This window comes from Tenrec ecaudatus, chromosome 6 (assembly GCF_050624435.1).
Source record: "Tenrec ecaudatus isolate mTenEca1 chromosome 6, mTenEca1.hap1, whole genome shotgun sequence".
NCBI lineage: Eukaryota > Metazoa > Chordata > Mammalia > Afrosoricida > Tenrecidae > Tenrec > Tenrec ecaudatus.
Window position 1 is genome coordinate 165373164 of NC_134535.1, and position 16348 is coordinate 165389511.

At 43.1% G+C, this 16348-nt stretch overlaps 1 protein-coding gene across 1 annotated transcript in view; it reads left to right on the forward strand.

Annotated features, from left to right (window-relative positions):
* Positions 1 to 16348, forward strand: part of MALRD1 (MAM and LDL receptor class A domain containing 1) — an 836583-nt gene that overhangs the window by 89372 nt on the left and 730863 nt on the right. The window contains exon 8 of the mRNA XM_075553413.1: positions 10526 to 10692. Within this exon, the coding sequence (XP_075409528.1) occupies positions 10526 to 10692 (167 nt within the window). The remainder of the gene's footprint in view (positions 1 to 10525; positions 10693 to 16348) is intronic.

Genomic DNA, 16348 nt, shown 5'->3' on the forward strand with positions numbered 1-16348 from the left:
GCCATTGCAAAGATGGCAAGGTGGCCTGGCTTTCTGTTGACTGTTTGTCACCAAGGTAGAGTGACAGCATTAGCAAGGAGAAATTGAATTCCAAAACATAAGAGGCAACATTTCAAAGTGGTGAGGCTTTGGGGGTGGTTTAAAAGGGGGTCACAAAGAAGGCGGAATGTGCTATTTTATGGGTAGTCACAAACATACATCAATAGCAGGTGGGAAGTACCCCGCCTGACTGAGAATTAACAAACTTGGGTTATCACAACGTGGTATTTTCTATAACAAGGCCTAATAAGGCAAGACATCCCATGGCTTACTATGCTGGAGTGAAACATTTAAGAGCAATGGCACCAGATTCATTGTCAAAGAGAACATCCCAGCATTATCTTAAAGGACCGCGCTGTCTGTGATAGGATAATATCTACATGCATACAAGGAAGTCAGTTAGTTACATGTAAGTTCAGACTGAAGCTGAAGTCCACCAGAGCCAAAATATGACCAGAAGTATATCTCAATTAAAGGTAGGGAACATCTTAAGGGCAGGTTCGATACAATGGATATTAATGATGCAAGACATAAGGAGTCGTGGGATGACATCAAGAACATCATACATGAAGAAAGCAAAATGTCATGAAAGAGACAGGAAGAAAAAGAAAGAAAGAAGTTCATGTCAGAACACATTTGAAACTCGAGCTTGACCGTAGAGTAGCAAAAGTAAGTGTAAAGAATGATGAAACAGCTGGACAGAAATTTCCAGGGGCAGCTCAGGAAAAATATAGAGTATCAGAGCGAAGTGTGTAAAGACCTAGAATTCGAAAGTCAACGAGGAAAAGTACTGTCAGCATATCTCGAACTGAAGAAAATGAAGAAAATTCAAGCCTCGAGTAGAACTATTGAGGGATTCTATGAGCAAAATCGTGAACGATGTAGAAAACATCAAAGAATATGAAAGGAATACACAGAGTCCCTGTGGCAAAAAGAATTGGTTAATGCTCATCCATTACATGTCTAGCAGTACTCGACTGATAGTTAACATTTCAAGCAGTAGCATATGGTGTTGAAGGAAGATGTTTAAGCTGCACTGAAGGTATGAGCAAAAAGCAAGGCTTCATCAATTGACCCAGATAATCCATTGAACTATTTCAACAAGCTGATGAAGCACTAGAAACACCCACTAGTCTATATCAAGGAACTTGGAAGATTTTCACGTGTTCCACATACCGGAGGAGATCCATATTTAAGTCCATTCCACAGGAAAGGTGATTGAACACCACTCAGAAATGATAAACACTGTCATTGCTATCCCATGCAAGTCAAGTTTTGTTGAAGATAATAAAAATACATGTGCACTAGAATATTGACGGGGAACTGCCAGAAATTCAAGGTGGATTCAGGAGACATGGAAAAGGGGATATTACTGTGGACATCAGATGGATCTTGGCTGAAAACTGTGAACACCCAAAGTATGTTTACTTGTGTTCCATTTACTATGCATCGGAGATGGATGATATCACATAAAATGGGAATTCTAGAACACATAACTGTGCTCCTGGGGAACTGGTACATGGACTAAATGGCAGTTGTGTGAGCAGAACAAGGGCTTTCTGCATGGTTTGTAATTAGGGAAGGTGTGCATCCTTTTACCTTATTTCCAATAGGTATGCTGAGCAAATCATCTGAGAAACTAGTCTTTATAAAGATGAAATCAGCATCAGGATTAGACGACACAATCTTGTTTGCTAGAAGTGAAGAAAACTGGAGGCACTTGATGTAAAGCGAAGATAACAGCCTTCTCTATAGATTGCACTTTATTGCAAAGAGAAAAAAGTCATCACAGCTAAAACAATAGACAATATCATGATAAACAGAGAGCAATTGATTTCAAGGATTTCATTACATTTGTATTCATAATCATTATTCATGGAAATAGCTGTTAAGGAATCAGGCAATGTATTGCATCGGGCAAATCTGCTGCACAAACATTTAAAGTGCTAGATAGTAAAGATGTCACTTCGAGGACTAAGGTGTGCCTGGACAAAGCCATGGTATTTTCAGTCATATGGGAGATGCATACGGGAGATAAATAAATAAGACTGCAGAAGAGTTTATGCCCTAGAGATATGGGGTTCAATAAATAATGCTGAAACAATCATGGACTGCCAGGAGAACAAGTAAATCCATTTGGACAGTGTACAATCAGAATCCTCCTTATAAAAGACGGTGCTAAGAAGTTTTCATGTTTGGTAAAAGTGGGTTCAGGCATGGTAGCAGTAAGAGGACAGTGCGTACCTGGTTGCACTGCATTCATTGTGCTTGGGTTACTATGAGTCAGCATTCATTGAAGGGCACCTGGCAGTCCATGATATGAGTAACAACAACTTTCACACGAAGGACAAACATGTCTTTAGGCATTTGAATAAGTCGATACAAAAGATGGTGCTTGCTAGCATGGAAAGGACTAACCAAAGAGAGTCGAACCAATACCACCAGCCAATTATTTTGGATTTCACTCAACTTGTCAACTCCTTTACACAATAGCTTATGAAATGTATACATTTACCATTATAAGTGATCATTTTCTGTACTTGTTTTGTTTGCTTGTTTTTGGAATTATCTTCTTTGTTGGATTCCATTTCCTCTCCCCTTTTAAGTGTCCTCTTTAGAGAGCTGTGCTGACAAACCCTTAGCTGTGTACAATAATGCTTACAATTTCATTTTAGGTTCAGTAAGAATTTACAAGATTATAAAAATTTTGAAAGTGTTTTGCTTTTTTCATCAATTTCTAAGTACATGTGGCAGTCTCTCTTTTTCATCTGATATCTACCGTTGTCTTTAAAAAATGTGATCCCATCTGATTGGTTTTTCTTTTTTCTATTTTTCTCAGTTGTTACTTTTTATTTTGTCTTTCAAATCCTGAAATATCACAATAATGAGAGTTCAACTATAAAACTGCTTCTGCGATTATCTCTTCATATAGTTCTTTTCTGTCAACCTCTGCATTCTTCTCAGTTCTAAACCTATCATCTCCATCTTAACTGCTTTCTTCTATTCTATAGGTAATGCTCTATCTTGAGTTATGTTTTTAATACTGCCTCACATTCACCTAATTTTATCTTTTATTTATATCCATCTAGATTAAATCTCACATATTGAAAATTTTAATGTTAATGTCTTGGTCTATTTTCTTTTTCTTTTTCTGGTCTACCAATATTTTTCCTTTGCATCTCAACATGCTTTTAAAAAATTGTATCACGTTTAAAAAATTTACTCATTTTTAATATTTTTCAAATATTTGCCCCTGGTTTTTAGTATTCAGGTCCTTTTTCACTGTTTTTCCCTTTGTCACATCACTTTTTCCAAGTCTTTGTGCTTACTTCTACTTTTCTACTCTCTGTGCTTGCTTCTTGTTCAGTGATGTTATTGAAGCGTGATTTACATCTCCCAGAACATTTGAACTACAATAAAAGTTGTATTAGGCCCCTGCCAGGACATTTATGATTGTGTATAGGTTTATACAGCAAGAAAGAATATAACAGTTAATAAGTCCACACAGCAGTACAGAGGGCTCAGTTCAACTCATTTCCATGGAACAGTTAATATACTTCAACTCACGTGGGCTGCTGGGTCCAAGGTCAAGGAAGCAGACAGTGGAGTCCTCCCTTGGGCAAAGCAGGTATTCTGCTTTCAGGCAGCAAACAGCTGTGTGGGTCACAAACAATCAGTAGCAAGCCTGGATGGGATATTAAACTCAAGCAATGCAAGGTGACAGGATCCACCAGCCTCAAGCTCAAGCAAGGTACACACCAGCATCATGATAAAGCAGGTCTCAAAGGAGCCTCAAGCTCTAACTACACGATCCATGCTCCATGGGTTTGCTGGGCCCACAGGTTGTACAGCACGCTGGTTGAGACGGGACACTAGTTAAGCCAGCAGCATGCTGGTCTGATAACCAGAGAGCAAGAGGAAAGGGGATGGGCCTCACAGAACCATTTATCTCTTTGTCCTTCAATCAAACTGCGACCTGATTAATCCCACATGTTCCTATAGGCCAGGTTGGCACAATAAAGCTAAGTATTAGAGTCTACCCCTTGCCAACTTAGAACCTGTACAAAATTCTTAAGACATATATAATTACCAGACATTAATTAAATCACACTTACACCTAGTACCATACATCTATCATAGATATACATGAAAACACACTGAATCCAATTGTATGTGGTGTGTCATACAAGAACAAAGGAAAGATATTCAATAAGCATATACAAAGAAGAAATACTGACAATCATAGTCCTTGCTTTTGCAACTGATCAAAACTGATCATAACTGATAGGTGGAACTACCTTCTTCTACAACCCATTCTGTACTACTTTTTCCCTCGGCCAGCACCTCATTGGCTGTGGTTCTTTGCCTGGTGAGGTGACCCAATCCTTCATTCCTGAGGAATTATTAGAAGTCCTGTCAGGATTTGGTTGCTGTAGTTAACCATTTACTTTAATCACAGGGCATGGTAGTACTAAGAGACAGTCTAGGGAATCTCCTGGATTCCAGACATATTATCTTTACCTCCATTATGTAACACCAGTTCAGTTTCTCCTTGGTAATCAAGATCAATCACACCACTCAGTACAGTGACACTCTTCCTGACCTGTTGATCCAAAGGCATGCGGAGCCCATTGTGGCCAGGGGACATTCTGAGCAGCCAGTTCAGTGGAATCAGTACTGTGTTTCCACGTGGGAGATATATTTCCTTTGAAATTAAGGGCTTCCAGGCCTGAAGCATAGCATAGGGTTTCTGGGACAGGAAGCACAAATGCTGCAAGTGGATCACTAGGTGTGATAGTGAGTGATGCCATGCCAGCTTCCACCCCCTGGTTCTTGGGCCCATGAATCCCGGCTATTGGAGACACAGCACCATATATTGGTCACTGGTTTACAGCATATATAGCCTCCTGGAGAACATTGCCCCAGCCCTGCAAGGTGTTGGCACCTAGCTGGTACTGTAATTGTTTCTTTGGGAAGCCATTCCATTGTTTTATTAAGCCAGCTGCTTCAGGATGATGAGGAACATGATACAACCAGTGGATTCCATGGGCACAGGCCTAATGCTACACTTCATTTGCTGTGAAATGAGTTCCTTGATCTGAAGCAATGGATTGTGGGATGCCACGCCAGTGGATATGGAAATCTATAAATCCACGATTGGTAGTTTTGGCAGAAGCATTGCATGAAAGGAAGGCAAATCCATATCCAGAGTAGGTGTCTATTCCAGTAAGAACAAAATGCTGCCCCCTCCATGATAGAAGTGGTCCTATGTAATCAACCTGCCACCAAGTTGCTGGTTGATCTCCCTGAGGAGTGACCCCATAGCTTGGACTCAATGTTGGTTTCTGCTCTGGCAGATGGGGCACTCAGCAGTGGCAGTGGCCAAGTAAGCCTTGATGAGTGGAAGTCCATGTTGCTGTGCCCAGGCATAACCTCCATCCCTGTTGACATGTCCACTTTGTTTATGTGCCCATTGGGCAATGAAAGAAATGGTGGAGTAAAGAGGAGGACCAGTCTCCACAGTGTGTGTCATCAGTATAATGTAGTGTGACATTTTGTGGAAGAGACAGGTAACCAAAATCCCTTTGGACTAAATTATGGCATAGGACAGAAAAGTTGATGCACCCCTGGGGGAGAGTTGAGAAGGTGCATTGGTGTCCCTGCAAGCTGAAGGCAAACTGCCTCTGGTGGTGCTTTGAGACTGGTTTGGAGAAGAAGGCATTGGTCAGATCAATAGCTGCATACGAAGTGCCAGGAGAAGTATTAGTTTGCTCAAGCAATGAAATCACATCTGGAAGACAGCTGCAATTGAAATCACCACCTGGTTAAGTTTACAATAATCCACTGTCATTCTCCAAATCCATAGCCTTTATTTACAGGCCAAATAGGTGAGTTAAACGGAGATGTGGTAGGAATCACCACCCCTGCATCTGCAATCCCTCCAGGATTGCAGTACTGCTTTTGATTTACTATTTTCCTAGGCAATGGCAGCTCTAACGGTGTCCACTTGGCCTCTCCTACCATGATAGTCCTTATCCCACAGTTCAGTGATCTGATATGGTGATTCTGCCAGTCACTAATGATGCATTCTGCAACTGGGGAAATAATGACAGGATGGGTGCGGAGGCCCACTGGACCCACTTTGAGGCATACCTGAGCTAACAACTCCATTAATAACTTGACCTCCATATTCCTCCACTCTCACTTGTGGGCCTACAAAACATTTTGGGTCTGCTGGAATTAGTGTCAGTTCAGAGGCAGTGTCCAATAATCCCTGAAAATGTGATTATTTCAATTTCTCCAATGATTAGCTACTATTATGAAAGGCCACAGGTCCCTTTGGGGAAAACTAGAATAAAGACTAATGGTATAAACCTTTGGTGATGTACAAAGGTCCTTCTTCAAAGGGACCCAGCCTTCCTCTCATTCAAGGGGTTCTGGGTTTGTAAACTGGCTCAGGTCGGGGAATTGAATGAGGGGTCATAACTCTCTATTCTGGTGATTTAAATTGAATTGCTGTTCACCTGATCTAGCATTCTTCCGCCTGTGTAGATCATGTAACTATTTGGTAGGTTTCCCATGTATTTCACTTCTAGGGACACCATGGCTAAGTAGCCAATGTTGTAAGTCCACAGGAGACTGGTTGCTCTGATTACTACAGAAAGCTTGCTGTCCATTACAATAACCATGTCCACCCTGTCTCTGTTGATTCAGTGCTGACACCTGCCCTCTAGCCCCACGGGGCCTAATCAGCCCCATTGTGGGCAAATGTTGGAGTTCACTTAGGACAGTTCCCACTGTTAATTCTGGTGTGCATAAAATAGCAATCCCAGGAGTCTTCAGAGATGCTGGGGCCCACTTCACAAATTTGTTCCTTAAGGTTGTGGTGAAGGGTATGTCCTCAGGACACTCCTTTTTTGGGGCTAGGGGATTATTCTGATAGATCCATTCCAACATACCAACTTCCCTAAGCTTTTGGATGCCGACTTCTACAGTGTACCAAGGTAGGTCAGGCACCTCAAGTTGGTCTACTCTACACCATCTGGCAGCCAACGCTTCAGTGAGCCAACCAAATAAGCTATTAGATCCTCTCTTAACCTCTCTTGCTGAGACATTGAGAGAAGAATCTGTGCTTAGGGGCCCATATCAAGGAACTCAGATGGGTCTAATGTTACATTCCTTGCACAGGTATCCCACATCCTTAGTGACCATTCCCAAGGATGTTCCCCAGGCTTCTGCGTGTACTTATTAGAACACTCAAGCAGATCTTTAGGAGTATAGCATACTTCTTCCTAGGTCATCATCCGAACCTCACCTTCAGGAACTATCTGGGACTTAATTCTAGCTATAGGTCTAGAGGAAATGAGTGGTGGGGGTGTTTCCTGGGGGCTCTCAGCAACATTTAGTGAGGCATCTTCCCAGGCAATACTCTGGATGAAGCCCCACCTGGCTTTTCAGGTTGAACAGTTTGATTAATCTGTTCAAATTGTGAGTTGTTTTACTGATAGTGGATTAATCCCCTTCGGTAGGAGGGATGGATCTATTGACTGGGGTGACTCAGTAGACTCTGGGGTGTCAATATCTTCCTCTTCTGCATCATCTACCCATATGTTACATTTTTCAGGGTTCCATTTTTTCTAATGAATTCCCTTACTCTAGGATCAGACACTGTTCTAGACCTACAATTCAGCTGACACTGTAATTCATCTACTCAAATGATGAGACTGTGGATATGGTTTGTGACAATGTCAGCTCTATAACTGGAGGAGAGAAAGCTCTCCTTTGTAGCACATGCAGAAACTTTCAGGTCTCTTATTCAGCACTTGAGACATGTTTCTGAGATTCTGAGATTATCCTTTTCTTTGATCACATTTTCTATTGTAAGGAGGACCAGACAACCAGCTTCCCTATACTTCTCAACCTGAAAAAAAACGCTGGAAAATATCAAGCACATGATCACCCAGCGCCTCTCCTCTTACCAGGGCTTCATCTGTTGTTGGTGCTATTGTGGATATTAATGTTGCCCCTTCACACCAGGGGTTAACTCCGCCCTCTCTAGTAATCATGGCAGACGTTTCCATGCCTTTAGAGGTAGAGGCAGCATTCTTAGTGCTTTGGGGCCTAATCAGGCTGAAGAACCTATTCAAGAAGTCCATATTTATGAACCTGTTTCTCTACAACCACTCCTGGTACCAATTGTGTTAGGCGGGATATAGATAGGTTTATACAGTGAGAAAGAAAATGACAGCTAATTAGTCCACACAGCAGTGCCAAGGGCTCAGTTCCACTCACTGTTGCTGAACAGTTAATATCCTGGAAGTCCTTCAACACACGTGGGCTGCTGAGTCCAAGGTCAAGGAAGCAGACAGTGGAGTCTTCCCTCGGGAAAAGCAGGCAGAGTCTGCCATCAGGCAGCAAACAGCAGGGTGGGTCAGGATCATTATATAACTTAAATACATATTTTTGAAACTTCAGTAGGATTGTTTAGTCAGCAATAAAGAAATTAAGCTTTTAAAAGACGATTTTTGAGAAATAAACTTTAAAAAATAGATTAAATCTGTTTATAATATCAATATTCTTATGTTAATAACAGTTTAAATTGGTTTTATGTATCAGATGTGAAAACTTAAATTGTTAAATCTGTTACAGTACAACAAAATTCATTGATAAAATTTAATTAAATTGTTGTATATGATGTTTTAATATAGTCTGATAATGAAGATACTTAAAATTATATATCCATAAATGATAAGAATATCTCTAAAGAGTCAAAAAGTAATCAAAAGGGGAAAGAATTCTACAAATATAGATGATACATTTCTAATTAAAGAAATATCACATTATTACTTTTAAGATAAAAGTATTTGGTAAATAAAAAAATTAAATTCAGAAGAATACTGAATGTTAATATTGAAGTTGTTATGAATTTTTACCTGAGAAATTATGAGCAGATTATAATACATTTTAAATATAATATATATTTAATTATAAACACCTATTATTCGAATTCATAGTGACCCTATAGGAAAGAATTTAAAAACCTCAACAAGGTTTCTGAAGCTGAAAATCTTTTTGGAAGCACACTGCCCCCAAACTGGCTGGTGGGTGTTAATCACCATTTTTGGTTAAGCTTAAGCCACTATGCCACAAGGTTGTATAAACACAACATCAACAACAACAATAACAAAACTCTATGCCATCTAGTCAATGCTAACTCATAGCAACCCTCTAGGACAGGGTAGAACTGCCCTGGTAAGTTTCCAAGACTGTATATCTTTATGGGAATGTAAATCCCCATCTTTCTCGCACAGAGCAGCTAGTGATTTTGGACTTGAAGTTAGCAGCCCAAGGTGTAACCAATATTCCACCAGGGCTCCTTGTAGTTGGTACAATTATTTAAAAATTGTATGTCCTGCTGTGTTTATTGATTATGTAAAGTCATTTGACTATGTGGGTAACAAGTTACAATTTTCATTGCAAAGAATGGAGATTCCACAACACTTAAGGTATGGTCAGGGTTGTATTCTTTCAAAAGAGTTATTGTATCTGTATGCTGAGCAAATAATCTGAGAAGCTGGCATATATAAAAAAGCAGGTGACATCGGTATTGGGATGATGATGATACAACCTTGCTTTCAGAACTCTAGGGCTTGAAGCACTTACTAATGAAGATCAAAGAGCACAACCTTCAATATTGCTCAGCACATTGAAAACAACAATTCTTACACCTGGATAAAGAAGTAGCAGCAAGGGACTTGTTGAGGACCCCATTTTACTTGGATTTCTAAGCAGCACTCACAGAAGTAGCAGTCATGAAATCAAACTAAGTATTGTGTGTGCACATCTGCTGCAAAAGGCCTCTTTGAAATGTTAAAAAGCAAAGTTGTCACTTTGAATATTAGAGTTAGTCTGATGCAAGTCCCGGTCTTTTAAAATCTGATATCCATGCAAACACCAGACGATGAAAAAGGGTGAAAAATAATTGATGTTTCTGAAGTATTGTGCTGCTGAAGAATATTAAACGGACCATGGACTGCCTGAAGAATTAATAGATCTGAATTGGAAGATGTTCAACCAAAGTCCTCCTTGGAAGTGAGGATGGTATGACTTTTCACTCACCGTGGACCTGCTGTCAAGGGGGCACAGATTCTACAGAAGTACGGCATGCTTGGTAAACAATGGGACAGTGGACAAGCCTCTCAATATGATTGATTGACGTGTATCTTTACCAAGGGGCTGAAACCTAGGAAAGGTGGTGTGGATGACACAGGACCAAGGGATGTTTTGTTCTTTTAAATATAGGATTGTTAGGGGTTGGAACGGACTCAATGGCATATGAAAACAAGCCAACAAATCCCCCCAACCACACACCCTTCTACATAAATGATTTGTTTTCAATCCTGGTTTTGCCGAATCTAGAACTAAAATAATTTTGCTGCTATAAAGAGAAGCTAATTAAAAATATATTTGTGCTCTTCTTTTTCAGGTTATTATGCGTGGCTAGGAGCTGTGCAAGCTCGCACTCGTAGCCCTGCAGGCAGCAGGGCTTGTCTGAATAGCTCCGTCTATCACTGCTCAGCCAAGGACTGCCGTCTTCAGTTCTATTACTCGATGGCTAGCAGTGTTTTGAGAGTAGGACTGTATAGCAGTAAGGTAAGGAGACTCTTGCATTGACTTCAAATGCATTGAACAAACAAGGTGTCTATTGGCAATTTGTGTTTCTGTCATTCGTGCATAGTCTAGTTGCTGTACGTTTTCTTTAACTTGGTCTTATTGGGTACAGATTTATTGTAAGGTTGGGAGAAGACTCAATTCAGTCATGAGTCCAGGTGGGTTGCAAACAGCAAAGTTGATTTTGTGCCTCAGTGTAGACAGGGTGAGGCTTTGCTATGCACATTCCCCGAGCTCAGGGACTAGTGTCCTTACATACTATGCAGAAATGGGGAATGGGCTTGGCCTCTCAGGGGGTGGAACATGCAGGTTGGGGGCTTCTTGATCCATGGATGTCACAACAGCTCCTGTTAGTCATTTTTGACCTTCATCGATAGTGGTTCACTGATTTTTCATGGTTGTCATTGACCTTGATTTGCTGGTTTCTGACAAAGGCACATTCTTTGCTGTTTATGCAGAATTTTTTACAGGGTCACCCTTGGGGCAGAACCATATAGGGTGGCTTAGGGGCAGTCATGGAAGTACTTTGGTTCTTAGGAGATTCTATTAAGTCTTGCGTCCCAGACTGTTTGCTTAATATACAGGATGAGGGGTGATGTCTTTGAGAGATACTTCAAGCTGGCAAGGCGTGATGTGGTTGTCCTAGTCTAGGGGTCCTCAAACTACAGCCCGTGGGACACATGTGGCCCACCAAGAACATTTATCTGGCCCGCTGGGTGTTGTTGCCCCGTTTTTTTTTTCTTCAAAATAAGATATGTGCAGTGTGCATAGGAATTTGTTCATAGTTTTTAAAAATTATAGTCTGGTCCTCCAACAGGTCTGAGGGACAGTGAACTGGCCCCCTGTTTAAAAAGGTGGAGGACTCCTGTCTGGGATATAAAGGATTAAGGTTGTCCTGGGATGGAACATGGCTGTCAGTTTGCCACGGAACCTATTGACCCAGAATTCTGGTGCCTAAAATGTGCACTGTGTCTTAGAGTTCTTCTATGCCCTTTTAAATTAGAAGTGATATAAAGGTGACAAGTGAGAGCAGAATTATAAAGGGAATCAGGAGTGGGATCAGGCATGGCCTGATGTGTTGCCAGATTATTTTCAACCACCTTGGGTAAGGTCAGCTATTGTTTATACCCCGGGTGCGTTGGGAGTTGAGGTTGGAAGAGCTGAGTTAGGAGCTGGTCTCTTTAAGTTAGGTCTGCAGGGTTTGTAATGTTTTGGGATGCTGTGGGGATACAAAGAGCAGTTGCCTTTGCCATGTGGGATGAACGCCAAAGAAGAATAAGCGAGTATAGAACGACACTTCTCCCCCAGGAGATTGTTGAAAGGAGCCGTGCAGAGTAACCGTGGCAGCTGCGTGCTGTGTGAGTTTCCGACTCTCATGGGTTAGGACTTCATCACCCTTAGGCAGGGTGACCCTCCCCGTGGAACTGGGGTCTAGTTGCCTGGATGAGTATGCGAGAAATTGCAGAGAGGGCCCTAGGAGTCTCACTGCCATCCCTCGCCTTTCATCAGTCTACATACAGCAGGGAAGGTTCGGAGAAATGTGGTAGAGTGAGGATTGGGGCCCAAAGAAGGGCTTCTTGAAGGGCTTGGATGGAATGTGAGGAACCTTGGGGCTCATGAATTGGGCCCTTGGCTGCAGGGTGTAGTGGCTTAGCTAAGGGACTACCCATGGGTGAAAGAATCCAATGAGACTGAGAAAGGAGGAGAGGGCTTATCTGTTATTGGGGGCTGGGAGATTTTCTATAAGAGTTAGTCTCTCTGAGGGTTGAGGTTCCTTTGGACGTGACAGTGGCGCCGACTGGCTGAGCTTTAGCTTTGGACACTCTTTTTGAAGTCAAACAGTTTAGCCATTGAACAGTATGGCTAATGGAGAGTTGAAGGGAAGGGCTACCCGAGAGCCAATCTTCCACATATTGTAATAAAACTGACAGGTCGCGAGTTACCAGTTGGAGATCTGACGAAAGTCCTTATCTTGGAGGTCAGGAGTGGCTGAAAATGTAAGGACCAACGTGGCATTGTAATAGCCAAGGGTTGAGAGACAAGGTCGTGACCCCCAGCAGCAGAGACCTGTCAGCATTGCAGAGTGAGTTTGTATTCACATAAGGCGGAATAGGTCACCCGGTGTGTCCAGAAAAAATAACGGCCTACATGCTACCACAAGGGCTGCCGGAGACTTGGCAATGATCATGGTCGGTGGTCGTCCTTGGGCCCCTTCGGTTCTCTGTAGATGGATGTAAGAGTTCTGTGGCCTCTGTGGAAGAGACAGAATGCTGCCTTGGGAGGCTTGGTTCCAGACTGATTTCCAAGTGGGTCTTCTTAGATTGGGCAGGGCTTAGTTGGGAGCCTTGGGTTCGCACTGCGGATGCCTCAGTGCCCAGTCTGCACCCCTGAGAGGAGCCCCTGGTATGGGGGCATGTGAATCCAGAAGAGTCCTGGTTTAGCCCCAGTGAGTGTCCAGGATGGCAGCATCTAGCATTTGGTATTTAGCCTTTTCTCTCACAGGGCCTTTAGGGCTTTGGCCTCATCCTGTCCGTTATTAAAACTTTAAAGGCAACCTTCAACGTGTCTCTTTGTGGGCTCGAGCACCTTCATCTAGTTTTGTAATTTCTTTCTTATGTCCTAGGCGGATTGCAGAGGGAAGGTAATATTTTAAACTAGTTGGCCTTCCGGACTGGTGGGCCTAGAGAAGTAGTCTTTGTACAGCCTCTGTGATTCAGGATAGAAAGATGACGGGGTTTTCTGTGGGCTCCTGTATTATTTCTTTGAGCTTGTCATAATTTGTAGCTTTGGGGGCAGGTATTTTAAGGCCTGCCACAAGGCAAATTATCATAGTCTCCATTTCTCCTCCCTTGCCCATTGTTTTGATAGTTCCAATTGGGCTCTTCTTGGTGGTCTGCCACCTGTCTGATAGGGCCAGTGTCTGCCTGTGGAGCTCATCACCATGGGCCTTGCATTTTTTAAAATTTAATTTTGCTCCTCAAGGGTAAAAGTAGAGGAAATAATAGCATATGGGTCATGCCAAGGTAATACATATTACCATTCAGTAACGTGCCCGCATTCTTTGATGTATGGGTAGGGCTGGCTGAGAACGTGTCTGACTTTTTGTGTATATGCAAAAGATCTGTGAGAAAGATGGGGAAATGGGTCTGAACACGAACAGGTGGTTTGGGAGGGACAGGTCACTCAGGTCGAGTGTGGAGAGGGAAGGGGAAGGGTGGAGGAGGAAGAAGGGCCTGATGGGGGCACCCAGGAGCTGAGTGAGAGACAGGGGTGGGAGCCTAGGGGCACAGTGATTGAGCTGGATCTGCGGTATCATCCACTGGGGAGAGGTGGGAGGGGCAGGAGAGTGAAGGAGGAATCACTGGGAGAGCAAGCAGGTGCTGAGTGCAAAGGGGGCCTGGACCTAGGGAACCTTGGACCATTTTTTTGGTGGGGAGGTTGTTTCTGCAAACATTATCCATGTCTGTAAGAATATTGAAATCAAAAGTACTGGTTTATAGCCATCTGGATTGGTTATTTAGCACATACTTATGGTTCCCACGCACCAGTCGGTAAATTATGAGGCGCTTGGCTGAATTTCTGTCCTCAGTGGAAAGTGTGGAGGTGGCGAAGCAGACTACCGAGGGGAGCATTTCGGGGAGGCTGTGTTTGGGAGATTCCCATGGTGAGCAGTATCGGCAGGCAAGGCCAAGAGGTGTCCAACCTGGTCTTAACCTGTCTCAGGAGCATACTCGGTGTTCCGGCTTCCCCAGAGTCACCAGGCCCTGGCAAAGATTCTCCCGACAAAAATTGGACTTAGAAAACGACCAGTGTAGCTGGAGTCACCACTGAGTACTGGGAACAACAGGAGCTCTTTGGCAGTGTTGGGACACAGTCTACTCACAAAAGGAACCCTGTGAACCGCAATGAAAACTTTGAGACTGGAGCCCAGACCCAAAGGCCATCTATGGACAATGGAACATCCCCTCCACCCCCAGAGGGGTCGCAGGGTGGGTGAGTCAATCAGGGTGCAGTAGAGCACTAATGGGTCACGTAATATACCTCCATTCCCTGGAGGCCTCCTCACCACCCCGCTTTCACGACCTTAGTGCCGCCTTGCAATCTAGGCTAGATGGGAGCATGTACATACGTATAGGCAAGAGATAAAACTCATAACACATGGAACCCAGGAACAGGAATGGGGATAGAGGTACCAAAAGGTTAGGGGGAAGAGGAAAAGAGGTGGGGATGGAGGGGGCCACCAATCAGAATGAATGGCACATAACCACACACCCCCAGCCAGGGGGAAGAACAACAGAAACCAGAGGGAATTTGAAAATAATTAACAATCTACAATCTATCAGTGGGCCACAAGGGTTGGGTGGGGGGAGCAGGGAGGGAAAGAAAAGAGGAGCTGATCCCAAGGGCTCAATGGAAAGTAAATGTCTACAAAAGAACGATGGAACATATGTATGAATATGTCAGATACAATTGATGTATGGTTTGTAACAAGAGTTGTAAGAGCCCCTGATAAATTGATTTTTAAAAATAAATAAAGGAGAGGGGGGGAAAAGGTTCTTCCCTCATGGTGGTGTGTGTGCTGGGATCAAGGCAGGTCCGAGCGCCCAGGGTCCGGAGGAAATTGACTTTCAGGAGGAGAGGGAGAGCGGTCCCAAATGTAAGGTCCAGAGAAAAGACTCAATTGAGCCACAAGGCTGTGTGGGCTGAAAGAGTAAAGTCCATTCCTCACCTCCACACAGCCGGGCTGCGGCAGACCAGTGTATCAGCCCGGGCCGAGGCTGTACCATGCAGCAGCACCGAGCTCAGGCCCATTGCCCTTTCTACTGTACAGAAGTGAGGAACGGCCTTGGCCCCTCTGGGGTGGAAAATACAGGCTGGGGTCTTCGTGAGCCATGGGCGCCAAGTTTATATAGGATGAGGGGCGATGTTTCTATAGAATGAGGGGTGACGCTTTTGGGAGGCACTTCAAGTTCTTCTCTAGACCTTGCATTGACTCAGAAATAGGAGACACATTCATGCACACAAGTTAACCTGGTCATCTGTGCAATATTTTTTAATATATAATGGTTAAAATTTTATAGAAGAATAGAAGAGAAACTACGGGTCTAATAACAATGAAAAACGTGGTATTCTGTAAGGTCAGGTATGTATTGGGGCTCTCGTGAGATTTGTTTGGGCTTTAGATCTGTGCATCCTGAAAGCTGTAAATATGGTAGAAATAACAATGAGTTCTGAAACCTGGAGAAGCCGTTTCATGAATGGGTGTGGTCTAGGCCCTTCTGACTCAGAGACACGCCATTGGACAGAGGAGACCTGGCCCCGAGGAATACCTGGATGGTGATTTTGTTTGAAGAGAATTTCATTGGTACATGATTCCCACATTACACAATTCCATTGTTCAGTCCCACGAAGAGTGTGTGACCATCATCACAAGCCATTTGGGAACATCATCTTCTTTTTGGTAGTCATTGTTCCTGCCCATTCCCCCAACCTAATTGGTAATATAGGAGAACATCTGGCCCTTCCTTCTGTAGAGCGGCCCCTGGTGGCTTAGACCCGGCAACCCTTTCCAATAACCATTGTGCTCCTAGGCTTCCTCAGGTTATCACTTTAAAGGCAATGAATTATTTGTTATTTA